This window comes from Morone saxatilis, unplaced genomic scaffold (genome assembly GCF_004916995.1).
Source record: "Morone saxatilis isolate NCDOM2014 unplaced genomic scaffold, NCSU_SB_2.0 Contig19, whole genome shotgun sequence".
Classification (NCBI taxonomy): Eukaryota; Metazoa; Chordata; class Actinopteri; family Moronidae; genus Morone; species Morone saxatilis.
Window position 1 is genome coordinate 16,120,703 of NW_023339751.1, and position 14,009 is coordinate 16,134,711.

General features: G+C 40.1%; 1 protein-coding gene across 9 annotated transcripts in view; it reads left to right on the forward strand.

Moving 5' to 3' along the window:
• The window catches only part of cep170aa (centrosomal protein 170Aa), a 38,805-nt gene that overhangs the window by 11,549 nt on the left and 13,247 nt on the right, over positions 1-14,009 (forward strand). For all 9 annotated transcript variants that reach the window (XM_035663164.1, XM_035663161.1, XM_035663167.1 and 6 more), the window contains 7 exons: positions 2,191-2,280; positions 4,146-4,224; positions 4,505-4,563; positions 4,693-4,924; positions 6,554-6,691; positions 9,988-10,158; positions 10,661-10,966. In XM_035663164.1, the coding sequence (XP_035519057.1) occupies positions 2,191-2,280; positions 4,146-4,224; positions 4,505-4,563; positions 4,693-4,924; positions 6,554-6,691; positions 9,988-10,158; positions 10,661-10,966 (1,075 nt within the window). The remainder of the gene's footprint in view (positions 1-2,190; positions 2,281-4,145; positions 4,225-4,504; positions 4,564-4,692; positions 4,925-6,553; positions 6,692-9,987; positions 10,159-10,660; positions 10,967-14,009) is intronic.

Sequence of the window (14,009 nt, forward strand, 5' to 3'; positions counted from 1 at the left end):
AAATTGAAGACATTTTTTGGCTTTGTGTGTGTGTGTGTGTGTGTGTGTGTGTGTGTGTTTTGTGTAGCTGCTTTCAGTTGTCCTCCATGTGACTGCTTTAACAAGCCAAGGCCTCATCACATGGCAAAATGTTTTGAGTTGCTTGTGTCATGCACTAAATAAAACACAAACACACACATTCGTGGAAGAATATCAAACTTCAAATAATTGTATGACAGAGACTCACACTGTTACTTCAGTGGTCTGAGTGAAGGTTTTGTAAATCTTGTGGTGTCATCCCACAGATTTTTACATCAATCACACACATATCAATGGTTTTGATAGTGCTGTTCTGGCCTCATGATTCATGAATAGATTATTATAATTATTCTTTATCTATTTATTGGAAAGGGGAAGGAGTGTAATACATACAGAACATAGTCTTCATGGTGTCAGCCTGAATCATGTACTATATATTTTCCTCTGGGTAGCAATAAACTGGGTACAAAAAAGTCCGTGAGGCTAGAACTCTTCCTGTCTCTTCTGTCTCTTACCTCAACTCATCTGCAGTGTGTGTGTGTGTGTTTCTTGTTTCCTTGATGAATCAAATTTGACTCATGTCTTTATCTAGTCCTTTTCTATTATCATGTTGTACATTTCTCTTTCACTCTCTGCCTATACGATTACAGTAATACAGGTTAACTCCTACAAGCACATTTTGGTAACATTTTCTGTATCTGCTTATTTTGAACACTTTGTTTTCTCTTCAGATGTATTGACTTTGCCGACACTCACTTTATAGTTACGTTGAGCTACTCTACATGTGTATTCTACGTTGCCTCTGCACATATTGAGTTGGTCAGCAGTATATCTGTGTGTAACAGCATGTGTCTGCTCTGTCCTGTGGTGTGAGGTACAACAGGCAGCTCAGTTGGTTTCTATCCTGTTTGAGCTAGCCTAATCTCACTAAGGTAATCTGTTCGACAGTTGGCTTCAGCGTCAGTGTGCAGTCCAGGTGTCTTTTTGTGTAAACAAGGGGAGTAGTGAGGTTATAGGAAAGATTCACTGAACATGAATTGAACATGAGATTCAGCTCACAGAATCAGCACAATAAATTCATTCTCGCCTGGATCTTGTTGTGGAAATGACCAACTGTTTGGCTTTAATCGTTTTCCTCTTATTTTGTCTCATAAATCAAATGTGTGATTCACGAGTCAGACAAAGTGATTAATTGGTTTGTTAGATGGAACAGTATTTGAACATCTTCACATGTGTATCAGATATTATCACTCAGTTAAGTCAGCACTGGAGAAAATTAAGGCCGAAACTGAAATACAATCACTCCAAATATGAGCTGATCACTTAGGAATTTCTTAAGTTTGAATAAAATTGAACATCAGAAAAGCAGCTGCAGGCTCAGACACAGCAGATGTTTGTATCACCATAACTAATATTGAAAAAGGATCTGCCAATGCCAATAGAAAGAAGCAAACAATACTAGGACATGGTGTCACATTGCTTCTTGTATTTTATTGACGTGCCTTATCTGAAGGGCCTTCTAACAGACATTTGAAGACTGCTGCAGATTTGCTAATCAGTAAGTGTCCATGCATACCTCTACATACGTTTTAAAATTCTGTGACAGTGATACATGAATTCCTCAATATATTTTTATCCGAGGCTCACATCATGTGTTTTTCACCATGCACAAGTCTGCAGTGTTTGTTGCAGTGTTTGTGCTGGAAGCAATTTATCCTCAAAACAGCTCATAGGCATATCTGAGCACCGTGAAAAATCAATACTTTCACCTCCAGTCCTTCATTGTTCTAGTGTTTTTCTTCTCTCTGTGTGTGTGTAGCTGTGCATGAATGTGAGGCTGTCAGTGTGTCGTGTGCAATGTCATGTAGTGTGACATTGACATTACTGCTAAAATTCCTCAAGTTGATATTGTCGTACATACATAGCGACATTGAGGTACTATCATAAATACATTCTTGACATTGGATGCTCCAGTCACACACAGCCCTCTAATGGTTTGTATAAGAAATAGTTGCTATTGTGCAGAAGAACAGCACAGATGAAGCTAATATTTCCTTCTCTTTGTTAAGAAATCTGGACCAACAACATCTTGTGAAGATGTTTAGTTCTTAACAAGGACTTAAAAACTGTAACCACTGGGTTAATTCTCCATGTATATGTTTTTGTTTGAAGTCCCGCAGCGTGGATAAGCAGCATGCAGTCATCAACTACGAGGCTGGGACTGACGAACACAAGGTCAAGGACCTGGGCAGCCTGAATGGGGTGAGTGCACAGATGGAAATGCAGAACAGAGAGAGGTTAGGACAAAGTTAAAAGGACAAGAGATAATAAAGACAGAACAGAAGAGAAGGGAGGAGAGAGGGGGGGTCACACAATGGATGAGAACTGGGGAGAGATAAGAGAATGAGTTGAACCAGCTGAAGGAGAAGTAAAGGTGTTAAGGGGGAAATGGATCGAGACTGCAAAGATAGAGAGAATTCAAGAGATACAGAGGAAAATAATCAAAGACATTCAAGGTAAAGACCTCAGAGCGGAGGTTCTGAAGGGTTAGAGGGTAACTTGTGTTTTGGCAGTCAATAGGACTCTGTATTTTGCTGCTGCTAATCAATCTCTCTTTCAATGAAGATTAGTATCAGGGCTGAGGTCAATTGGAATCTAAACCTAATTATGCAAATCACAACTTAAGGGCACAATCTGTGATTCAAATATAGACAAAGGGCCACTAAACCTCAAAACCCAAACTAGGGACTCCCCTTTTATGTATGTAATGTGATGGTTTAGTAGAGTTGTTGAACAATATATATAACTAATATAACTGTGAGAAACACAAATTAACTCTGTGTTTTTCCCATTTTAGATACTCTCTATTTCTTTCTTTGACATTGTAGTTCAGTAAAACCCAGTTACAGTGTCCACATGCTGTTAGTCATGTGTAGTGATTAGCACTCAGCCACAGCCCACCAGATTGGACACATATGCAGAATGTCCCAAACATCCTCTCCAGCTCTCAGACAGGAAGCCAGAGTCAGAGCCACTTCCTGCTGTGTCATTAACCATCCAGCTTCTTCGGCTGGATTCAGAGGAAGTTTTCAACTGCTGAGTCAGTGGATATATTGACATTTGCCACGGTGGTGAGTAAAAAGCTGTGTTTGGACAGTGTCACCATTTACTGTCTTACTGGAGGTGTTTCGTCACTGTTTTGTTAAGCTGTCGTGAATTCACCCCACTAGAGAGGAGACAGGAATGTTTTATTACAACAGCAGTGCAAGTGTGATAGAATTTAATTTACAGTTCAGTGAAACCCGCTCCGTCTCAGAGCTGCATAGTAGAAGGAGGGGTGTAAGGGGGGAATGGGAGTGAGAGAAAGAAAGAGATGGGAGAGAAAACAGTCAAAAAGAAAGACGTGCATAGCCATGCTTAGGTCTTGTGCAAGAGACACTAGGATCAACTGATTCAACTGTTCACCATGGCTTCACAAAGACCTCACTGATGATATGCAAGTTTAACATTGCTGTCTGGCAACTGTTACAGCTTCCAAAATCAACCTTCCCCTTAACTGAAACCTAATGCTTGTTATTGACTAGTTGATCACTAGAAAATGTATCTATTTTACTCAACAACAACTAATTGCTTTAATCATTGTCTTGTTCTATCATCATATATATATATATATATATATATATAATGTAATATGTATATATATATATAATATTTATATATGATGTATATTATATAATGTATATTATATATATATATATATATTGTATATATGTTATAGTAATATATATATGTATACTATATATAGTATATTATATAAGTATATATAATATATATAAAACCCTGTGGGAGTGTCGGTACGGATCATGGATCATGCACCACTATCGATAATGAATATAATCATTAGTTTCAACCCTAATTTCCACTTGGGAGCATAGACACTGCTATGTGTTGCAAAAATGTGGACCGGCTTAATTAGAAGCCTTTTTGTGGCGTTATCTTTCTTTACTTTCCAATTTCTTTTACACAGAAACTTCTTAGAAATAAAGATCATATTAACACATAAACTAGAGTTATTTATTGTCACATTTGATTTAAATTGCCATCTTGCCTTTTCTTTCCCCCTGCAGACCTTTGTAAATGATGTCCGCATCCAGGAGCAGATGTACATCACTCTGAAGTTGGAGGACAAGCTGAGATTTGGATATGATATCCTCTCACTTTTCTGATCTGTTCATCTGTTCAGCCATCACACATCCACCAGTAATTTCATCTTTCCAAAAACATGCTGAGCAGCCGAGCATTGCTCAAGCCCAGACAATATTATTCTTGTAATTCTTCCCAACATGCCTTTTTTTTTTTTACTGTGTACTACATGAAGATAATACAATAGAGATGGAGTACTGTAGTAAATATCTGTGTGTATAAAGTATGTGTGTGTACATGTATCATAATTGTGGCCGTCATTTCCTTAACCTGTCTGTCTCACATACCAACCTGTTCACGGTGGTGAGAGGAGAGCTCACTGTGCCTGAAGAGGCTCTAAAGGTAAGAACACACACAACCTGTACTGTAACACATACTGTCAAGTATCAATGTTCACCATGACACACATGTTGTAGTATACTACTTAAATCCCTACCCTTTCTTCTGATTCATTTCCTCATCTCCCTTTAGCATGAAAAGTTCACTAGCGGCCTCCAGCTCAGCAAGAAGCCGTCCAACGGTGAAACCACTACCACCACAACCACAAGCAAGTCTCCCGCTAAGACCCCAACAAAGACACTGAAATGCCCAAGTGGCAGCACACTTAGGCCAGCGGAGAGTAGAGCAACAGACGGGGTCCCTTCCTCCAAAGAGCACCAAGCTAAACCTGTGGACACTCAAAAAGCAGATGAGAGGATAGGAGGTGAGAGACAAATCATAGAGGAAATTATGATGGTATAAGAAATGTGAAGCTGTACTTAATATTTATTGTGAATTCAATTTTCTGTGTTGATTCGGTCTGCTGTTTACATTATTTCCTTAAAATTTGATTTATTCACTGCTATCACAAGGCCACTCGTTTAAATAATACACTAATACTAATACCAAAATGCCACTGTTTCAACACCAGTTCACAGAATTTGGATGTATTGTGACTTTCTACAATCCCAAGGAGAACAGGCCTCTCTGTACTGCATTCATATGTTGTAGTTGAAGACAGTCACATCACATACATGTTTTTAAACTGAGATTAAAGCATGTTCGGATGGATTTCTCCCCCAAAAAACACATTTTCAGACAGAATATGGTGAAATTACTTTAAGCGTGGTTGGCTTTTATCCCAGGCCAGTAGGGGGTGGACATGGTCACCAGGGGAAGGGTTTTAATCACCACACCAACATTCAGTCACTTTGTTTTACCATGAAGGCGGTTTAGGTCTGAGGGTGTTCCTAATAATTGCTATCACTGACCAGGCTGGGGTGCTAGCAGGGGTCCAGTTTAAGCTCCAGATGTTGAAACAAGGCCACATGGGGCTTGTGTTATTGCACAGATTAAGCAGTAACAGGGTCAGAGTGTGTGCATAATTCAAACCCATATGCCTGCACTACTGTTCTTAAAATGCAGCAACATTCACAACCATGCATTTACCTTTGCACATTTGGCCAAAAACAAGCACATATGCAAGTACTTTGTTACATGTCTCTCCATCTGCGGCTCATGTGTTTAATGACACCCTTTCTGTGGTTCTGTGGGTGTAATCCTGCAGTGTCACTACTGTAATACCAGGCCTCACCAGATATTATACCTCATAGTGAGCATACATTCAGTAGCTTTTATATAGAAGGCCACTTCTTACTGCACGCAATTTTGTGAGAGTGTCTGTAATTATCTGGATATGCTGTGATCAATACATAGCTCAGGATAAGGGGTACTTAAAGGAAAAGAAGGTGAAGGAAGAGGGTAAAGCAGGGAGAGGTTAACACAGAAGGAGGCACAGTGATCTAAATCACTGGTTCAAATCTGGCTGTAGACCTTTCTTACATGCCATTCCTGTCTCTCTTAACTACATTTCCTGCCATTTCTCTACTGTGCCGTCCACTTTAAAAAAAGAAGTGTCACAGGATACTCGTCCCATGTCAGTTTTCCTTCTAATGGGGACACAGAGGCAAACGGAAAGTCCCTCTTTTATTTAAACTGCTTGTGTCTGTGAGAGAGTGAGAGAGAGCGAGAAAGAGAGAGAGCAAGTATGATAGAGAGTGTGCACGTCTGTGTCCATCCTGCTAAAGTTCTGAAAATAGGTCAGTGGTGCAAGACCCGACCAGAGGGGAATTAACACACAAACATACAAATACACAAAAAGCAGCAGGGTTCACTTTGTGTCATCATGATACAATGATTATTGTACAGTTTATGTCGACAGTATCAGAGTAAAATACAATGTATAGTACAATAAACATGTTAAACATGGCATGCCGCAGTTAAAGTTATGTTCAAATGTGCACTTTCTGCAAGGCTTTGTTTAAATATAAATGCATTTATGCATTTGTCGCAGGGGATGTTACAGCGCTGCCTCGTGGGACCCCCCTGTATGGCCAGCCGTCTTGGTGGGGGGATGGGGATGCAGATGATGAGAACTCCTTCAAACAGGAAACCAAGTCATCCAACAAAAAACATGACAGCTCCATTTCAGGTAGATAATATTCAGATTTTGAACTTACAACTTCATCCTCACACAAATGCTCTCCTCATCACTATTATTCAAACATGCAGTGCAGAAAATTATGGATACAGTTGTAAAATTGTTAAATGTGTGGACATGTCATGTCACAAAATCATATTGCCAAAACACCCGTGCTATGGATAGAAGAAAGCTGGTAGATTCTTAAATGATGTTGATGTCAAATGAATTGTCACAATTGGGTAGTTTTGGCTTGGAGTAAAGGTTGTAAAAATGTTTTTATGGGAAAACAACATTGCACATGAAGTAGAAATTTGGTTGTTGACCATTACAACAATTAGTAGAAAGTATAGAAAATATAGTTTCTATATGAATAAACAGAACTATTTTGTGTATTTTGGAATACTTTCAGCAAAAAGAAACAAAACTGAATGTTATGGTACAGTAGGTTTATATTACTGTATGCTACAAACTATGCTATTTGATAGCTCATTGATACACTGAATCATGCAGTTCAGGTTATTTTATCTTAGTAGTGAAATAGTAGCTTGATCTTAATGCCCTTTAACTCTGTTTATTTGGTCTGTGTTGGAGGGCTAATGGTGAATGTGTGTTTGTATGTGTAACAATGTATCCAAGTGCACACAAAGGCTTTTTTCAGAGCCTGTATGTATGTCAGTTTGCCTACAATATGAGTGTGTAGAGTGACTGTTGGACTGGAGGGATCGCGTTGACTGGTGGTGGATAGTCAGAGTAACAGGATTAGAGGCTACCCCAATCGTAAAACAGCTCAGCGAAGCAAAATCAGTCTGTGCCAGGCTGGTTTAGTGTGGACCAGTGTAGTCGGAAGGAGTGGGGGAAGGTTAATCATACACAAACATTGGAGCAGACTGAAGCGTCCTCAAATCTCTCGCCACATCTGGATGGATTGTCTGGCAGCGTCTTATAGCGGAATACTTTATTCATCAGCTCTTTTAACAATGGGTTATTTTAATTATTTCTGTCTTACATCATGCAGATTCTGCAGAGGATTTTAGAAAATAATTCATCTGTTAGAGATTAGAAAAGACTCATTTTGGAGTAAATCTGTGTGGCAGGGTGATTTGAAACCCTTTCCAAAAAAATCAGGCGAATGGGATTGGCTACTTCAGTCATGGAAGTGGGTGAGTGGAAGGCATTTTGCCCAGCATTGACTTTTAGAGTGTTGAATGGATGTTGGATGGATTTGTTTTGTAAAGCAGTATGCTCCAGAGGGTGTTGTGCAGTGTATTTATGTCGGTTACATGGATCGCAGCATGAAAATATCTTATCAGTGTACATGTTTTAAAAATAGAGTGAGCATGCCCTTTATATCTAACTCTAACCAACTGTTAACATCAGATATATCTTATATCTGCGAAGGGGAAGTGAAAGAGAAAACGAGAGGTTCGAGGCAGGAAGCGATTTTGTTGAGAACGTGTTTTTGTATGTCAGTTAAGTTTAGTGTGTGTCCTTTTCTCCTTCCCAGTGAATAGGCTGTGTTGTCAGAAACCCCTACCCCCTTCCTTGTGTATTGTCACTCACGCCGATTGGGTTACGCCATTGCACCAGCTCCCCCATTCTTCCCAACACACACACGCACACACAGACACACACACACATGCACACAGACCACTCTCTCACTCTTTACTGCTGCAATCATTAGCTAACCACTCTCTAATTCTCTGGTAAGTATTGCTCTCAATTCCATATACTTTGGCGAATGGAGCTGGTCAAGAGCTTTCAATTTGAATCAACTTTTTTATTCGTGTGACACCCACTTGCTTTATTACCTGTGGCTCTTTTCAAAACGATTTGATCAGCTAACTCCGATCAAATAGTTTAGAATCTGAAATGAGAAGTCAGACACGTTGTAGGTTATAAAAAGGTTTGTTATTTAAAGTCAGTCACACGTACCTCATAGCAGATGCCTTTTGTAAGTTTGTTGAATGTCCATCCAGGGTGTCATTATGGTGACATCAATGGAAACTGTTACACTTATGAGATACAGGAAATTTAGTCAGTTCATCATAATTTTAAGAACAGAGCAGATAGAGAAAATGTACTTTCTGTAGTTTAGTCTGTTTGTTTTTAGAGTTTGTAGAGATGGAGAGAAATGTGAACACTGTAGTGACTCTAGATAAAATCTTTTGTCATCTTGTTTGCATGATATGACTTTCTCAGTTAAGTCGTTGCATCTTAAGCATCATTCAGCCTATTTGATCTCTCTCTCTCTTGATCCTAATATGTGCAGTCTGTTTAAATCCGTGTTGTAGATCTTCCCAAACTTGTAGTGCAGCTTATGCTGGCAACCGCAGGTCTTGTTTCAGAGAGTCCAAAGAGGTTCTTTAATCCTTCAGTTTAGTTGATAACACTGAAGTGGAAAATAAGCCTTTCAATTCAAAGATTCTGTTTCTGTGAAGATCCTGTTTTGTCTCTTGCATTCTCAAGAAGCATAGTCATATTTAGAGAATATATTATTCATGAGAAATTCATTCAATATTTTTTTACTAGTAATTATAGTCTGCAAAGTAAGTTTCTGTATCTTGTTTTATACTGCCAATCGCCATATGTTCCTTCATTTGCTCTCCAAACTGAAGCAGATGGCCCCTCTAATTTCTGAAAGTGTCATTTATCATATTCAGATCCCACAGAGGCTCTGTTTGTTAATATGAACAGATGAGAAAATAAGTGCTCCATATTGTGATCGCCCCAAAGCAGGTTTTAAAGGTCTGTACCAGCACTTCTTGTCCTGCCTGGAGTCACATGACTCGTGTGGGTTTTTGTGTATATGTATATAACAGAGTGAAACAGTCAGACAGAGACAGAACACATACAGTATGTGCATTTCTTTGTGGTACATGTCATTCATAGGTCTGCGTCCTCCCACAGAAGGAGTCAGTAAATCCAGTAAATGATCAGAGACACTGAAGAGAGGATCATGATTCAATTGGTCCATTTTGGGAGTAGCTTGATCTTTGACCTTTGATAATGAATCCTAGTATTCATCTCTCACTGGAACATTGGAACGTTATTTCTTATTTATTTTATACCATATATACAAGTCATACAGATCTGTTTTATGTACAATGTGTTTTAACTCAGAAAGCTTGAACCAGGATTCTTTGAGCTTCTATTTTTTAAAACAGTGCTCATGAACATCAATATTTAAATCACTGTGGTGTCCTGATAGCTCACCTGGAAGATCTGGTGCCACATGAACCAAAGCTGTCCTTTTTTAAATTTAAATCAAATCTTTAGCAACACCTTTGCTTGTTTTTCAACCTCAGACAGCAAAGAGGTACGTAGAGGGGAGAAAGCTAAAGAGGACGGCCTTCATGCATCTGCTGCCCACGATTCCAGTTACTTTGAAATCCCTACCAAGGAGGGTCACATGGCCAGTAACGGCATCCATGAGATTCCCACCAAGGACACGGAGGACAGTGCTACTCATACTACAGGTGAATTATACATTTGATTTATTCAGATTTCCTGGGAATAAAAGTACCTGTGTGTATATTTTTTTATCTTTCAGAGTTTATAGTGGTGTAATGTACCAATTAATACTATTACATGATAATAGTAAAGATAGTAAATCATGACTACATTAATTTGTCACATTAGTAAAAATTATATATTTACATTAAATTACTGTATACATTTAATTCCCATCAAGCCAGCCTTTCTGGGAAATGTTTATGTGACAAAGAGACTTTAATTTACGACACAAAACAGGAAATAGCTATTGTTTCTCTAGCACAGACCCAGTATCATTCTGGAACTGAAACCATCAGCTGATTTGAGCATATAAGGATAAATATCCATGTACTGTATATTTATAGGAAGTTAATTATAATAAGTCAGTTATACATTACATTTTTAAAAGAGCTTCACTCAGTACAACTACGTTTAGTCACATTCACTGACTGACACAGTAACAAAACTGCAATGTCTGCTCCACAGCTCAAGGTCACGCCTCCTTCACTATAGAGTTTGACAATACCTCTCCTGGGAAAGTCACCATTAAAGACCATGTGTCAAAGTTCACACCCGACCACCACAGACCTCGCTCCAAGAAGAGTGGCGCAGGAAGTGGAGGAGCAGGAGGGAGGGACTTGAGCACACTGCAAGCCGCTATGATGGCATCGGAGAGCAAGGTGGCCGATTGGCTGGCCCAGAACGACCCCACTCTGGTGCGCAGCGAGTCAACGGAGGACGACAGCAAGAGCATCAAGAGCGACGTGCCGGTCCATCTCAAAAGGCTAAAAGGTAGCGGTTGTTTTCTCTTAACATTTCTATATCTGTGGATTGTGTTGAAGCTTTTGCTGTACCCTTTTCTGGTCCTCTACTTCTCCATTGACCATTACTCTTCCTTTTCTTTTCTCTCAAAAAAGATTCTCATCAACACGATAATATTCACTTGTGAGTTATCACTTATTTCACCAACATTACCTAGGGCTGCTAGAGCACGCATTTTAAACATTAATATCATAGACGATCCTGTTCATTTAATTGGGGGATGCTAAAATCGTGATTACAATTAATATTCGATTAAGAGTGCAGCCCTAAAATTACCATGATACTACTGTGTCATACTTGTATGCTACAAGATTGTGCACATGGTCTTTCCATTAGTCTCTTCCTATACTATGTGAAGACTGGGTTTATTCTTTGTTATGAGCCTGGGTTGCTGGCTGTGGTAACCAAGCCAGGGGATTAGCACCTAGCACACAGAAACATTTAAACCCCTATCTACTCCTCTACTGCTCTGACATCCAATGACAAGGCTTAGCATGAGTAGCATCCCACCCACTGAATTTCACTTTTTATCCATTTACAGACATATTATCCAGTGAGGAGCAAACATTATATGCATACTACTTCATGGAAGTTAATATCCGACTACAATGGCTTTAGATGTGGCTGTTTTTTTCTTTTGCATTGTCAGTATGGACATCTAAATCTTCTCTGTTTACCTCTGTTGTCTTGTTGCTATGTATCCTTTGGGTAAGGTTTGGGATTGCTATGACTTTAAATTGCATGCTTCTCCGTTTCTTTGTTCCCTTTACCTGTAAGTAAGTGAGTTTAAGTTTGATGCTAAGCTAGGCTGCATGCTGACCATGACTTAATTAAATGGAAGTCAATTTATAATGTTGTTGACATGTGTGGGGGAGGGACTAGCAGAGCTGATGAAAATGGAAATCTTTGATGCAGGAGTGGAAAGCAGGGAAGCTAATTCATCAGATAGAGTTAGCACTACATGCATGTCAACTGGCTGACAGAGTGGCTCACCTCATGGATGATTATGTTGCTAACTGACTGTCTGACTGACTCAGGGTCTGCTAGACTGCAGACTTTTCCAATTGAAGCTGTTGCTGATTGAAACTTGATGAGCTGGCCCTCTGTATTTCAGGAATGCACTGTGGTTGTAACACGAGTTAAGGGAGGAAAACCAAGAAAAATCGCAAAAAAAGACAGAAAAGAAGGAGTGAAAAGAGTCAGGAGGAGAAGAGGGAGAGAGAAGACAAAGAGGGATGGATAGAGGGCAGGTGGACAGCTGGATGGGAAGCTGTCTATTGATGCCAGCTGTGGCCATGTGAGGCGTGAAAAAGCAGGTACAGTGGAAAGACAGGTGAGAGGGTGAGGAAGGCGGGAGAACCTCACTGTAATACTGAGAGCAGCATTTGCAGCAATAACAGCAAAGATGATTGGACAAAGAAAGGAAGGAAGGGGGGAGAGAGAGAGAGAGGCTTGTTGCCTGGACTGCGGTGAAAGCGGAAAGGGAGGCGGTAAATGAGGATAGAGCAGTTTTTGGTAGATAGTTGTTATAGTAACAGTGATGCAAATGATGTCAGGGAGAAAGGACTTACAGAAATACATTTCCAAATAGCACGTCTTTGTGTCTGTGTGTGTGAAGGCTGCGGAGCATGTGTGAGAAACGCACTTGAGCGCTGATTGAGGGCGTGTGTGCGGCACGGGCTGCTCACATGTGGATCTGTGTAGCTGAAATCTGCGTGTCTGCGTTTGCTGTATGTGTGTGTTTGAGACGTGCTCAGCACTGATCTGCAGACAAGCAGTGCAGCATGTGCGACAAGAGGCGTGTGAGATGTGCTCAGGGTGTGTCATAGAGGTACCAGGCAGAGAGAGAGGCAGAGGTTTAGCGTGGAGGCAACTGAGCCAAAGCTTTTGATTTGTAAACATCAAGGTGAGTCTTTCTCTTCTTGCTGAAAGGAGCAATGTAGAAGATAAATCTTTATACTGTCTGTTATTTCAGTCAATGTTGGAATATGAACTGTGTATTATTGAAAGATCTGAACATCTGTGGACTCTGATCAGTGTAATTCTGTATCTGTGTGATCTGAAATGTTATTGAGATTGTAAGATTATTTTTTGCGACTTTGATTCCTGATTAGTATTTCATGCACAATGGTATTCATTCGCAGCAGGAGTTAATGCTTAACAGTCACAAGGGTTGAACTTCCACATTGTGTGTGCACATTGCACTCTATTGTAAGCCCACATTCAGCACAATTCTGTGTACGTTTGTGGTTGCATGTTTGCTTGTCTGTTTGTGCGGCTGTGCATGCATGTCAGCTAAGTGCATCCCTGTGTCGGGCGCTCAGTTTGCGAGCGCGTGTTCGCGTGCGTGTGCATACGCCCAGCGGTGGACGCAGAGAGCAGCTCCACTGTGAGTCATGGCGGGGCGAGCGGGGCAGAGCTCTGGACTCTCACAGATACCTCTGTTCTCCTCTGGCCCTACCAACAGCTTCTTTGTCTGGGGCACTCAGCATGAAAGACTTGCCCCTCTCTGTCTACCTATCTGCTGATCAAGCTACTGTAACGCTCTGCTGCCTTCTTTTCTCGTTCCATTAATGCAGTTTTTCTTTTTTTATGAAATGTATGCGTTATTGAGTTTCAAACAATGATAAAAGACAGGAAAGATGGAGGAGGTGGATGGTGGAATGTGACAAATGAGCTGCAGACTCAAATATGCACTCAAGAGCTGCTCCAGCAATTGAATATTGTACTTTAATGAAGTTGTGGGATTTTAAAAAAAGATACAACAGAGCCTGAGATATCTTGACATTTAGGCTGCATTTGCACTGCAGGCAAAAGTCAACCAAATCTGATTGTTTTGCTCATATTTGACAGTGTGAACAGCACAAATCTCATCAAATCTGATCGTTTCCATTCTGATTTGGACCACTTTCATGTATGGTCCTAAATCAGTTACAGATCTAAATTTCTGCAGTACGACCTCAGTATGAACAAATCATAATTCATGTGACTTTTACATCACTCTAGATTGGCA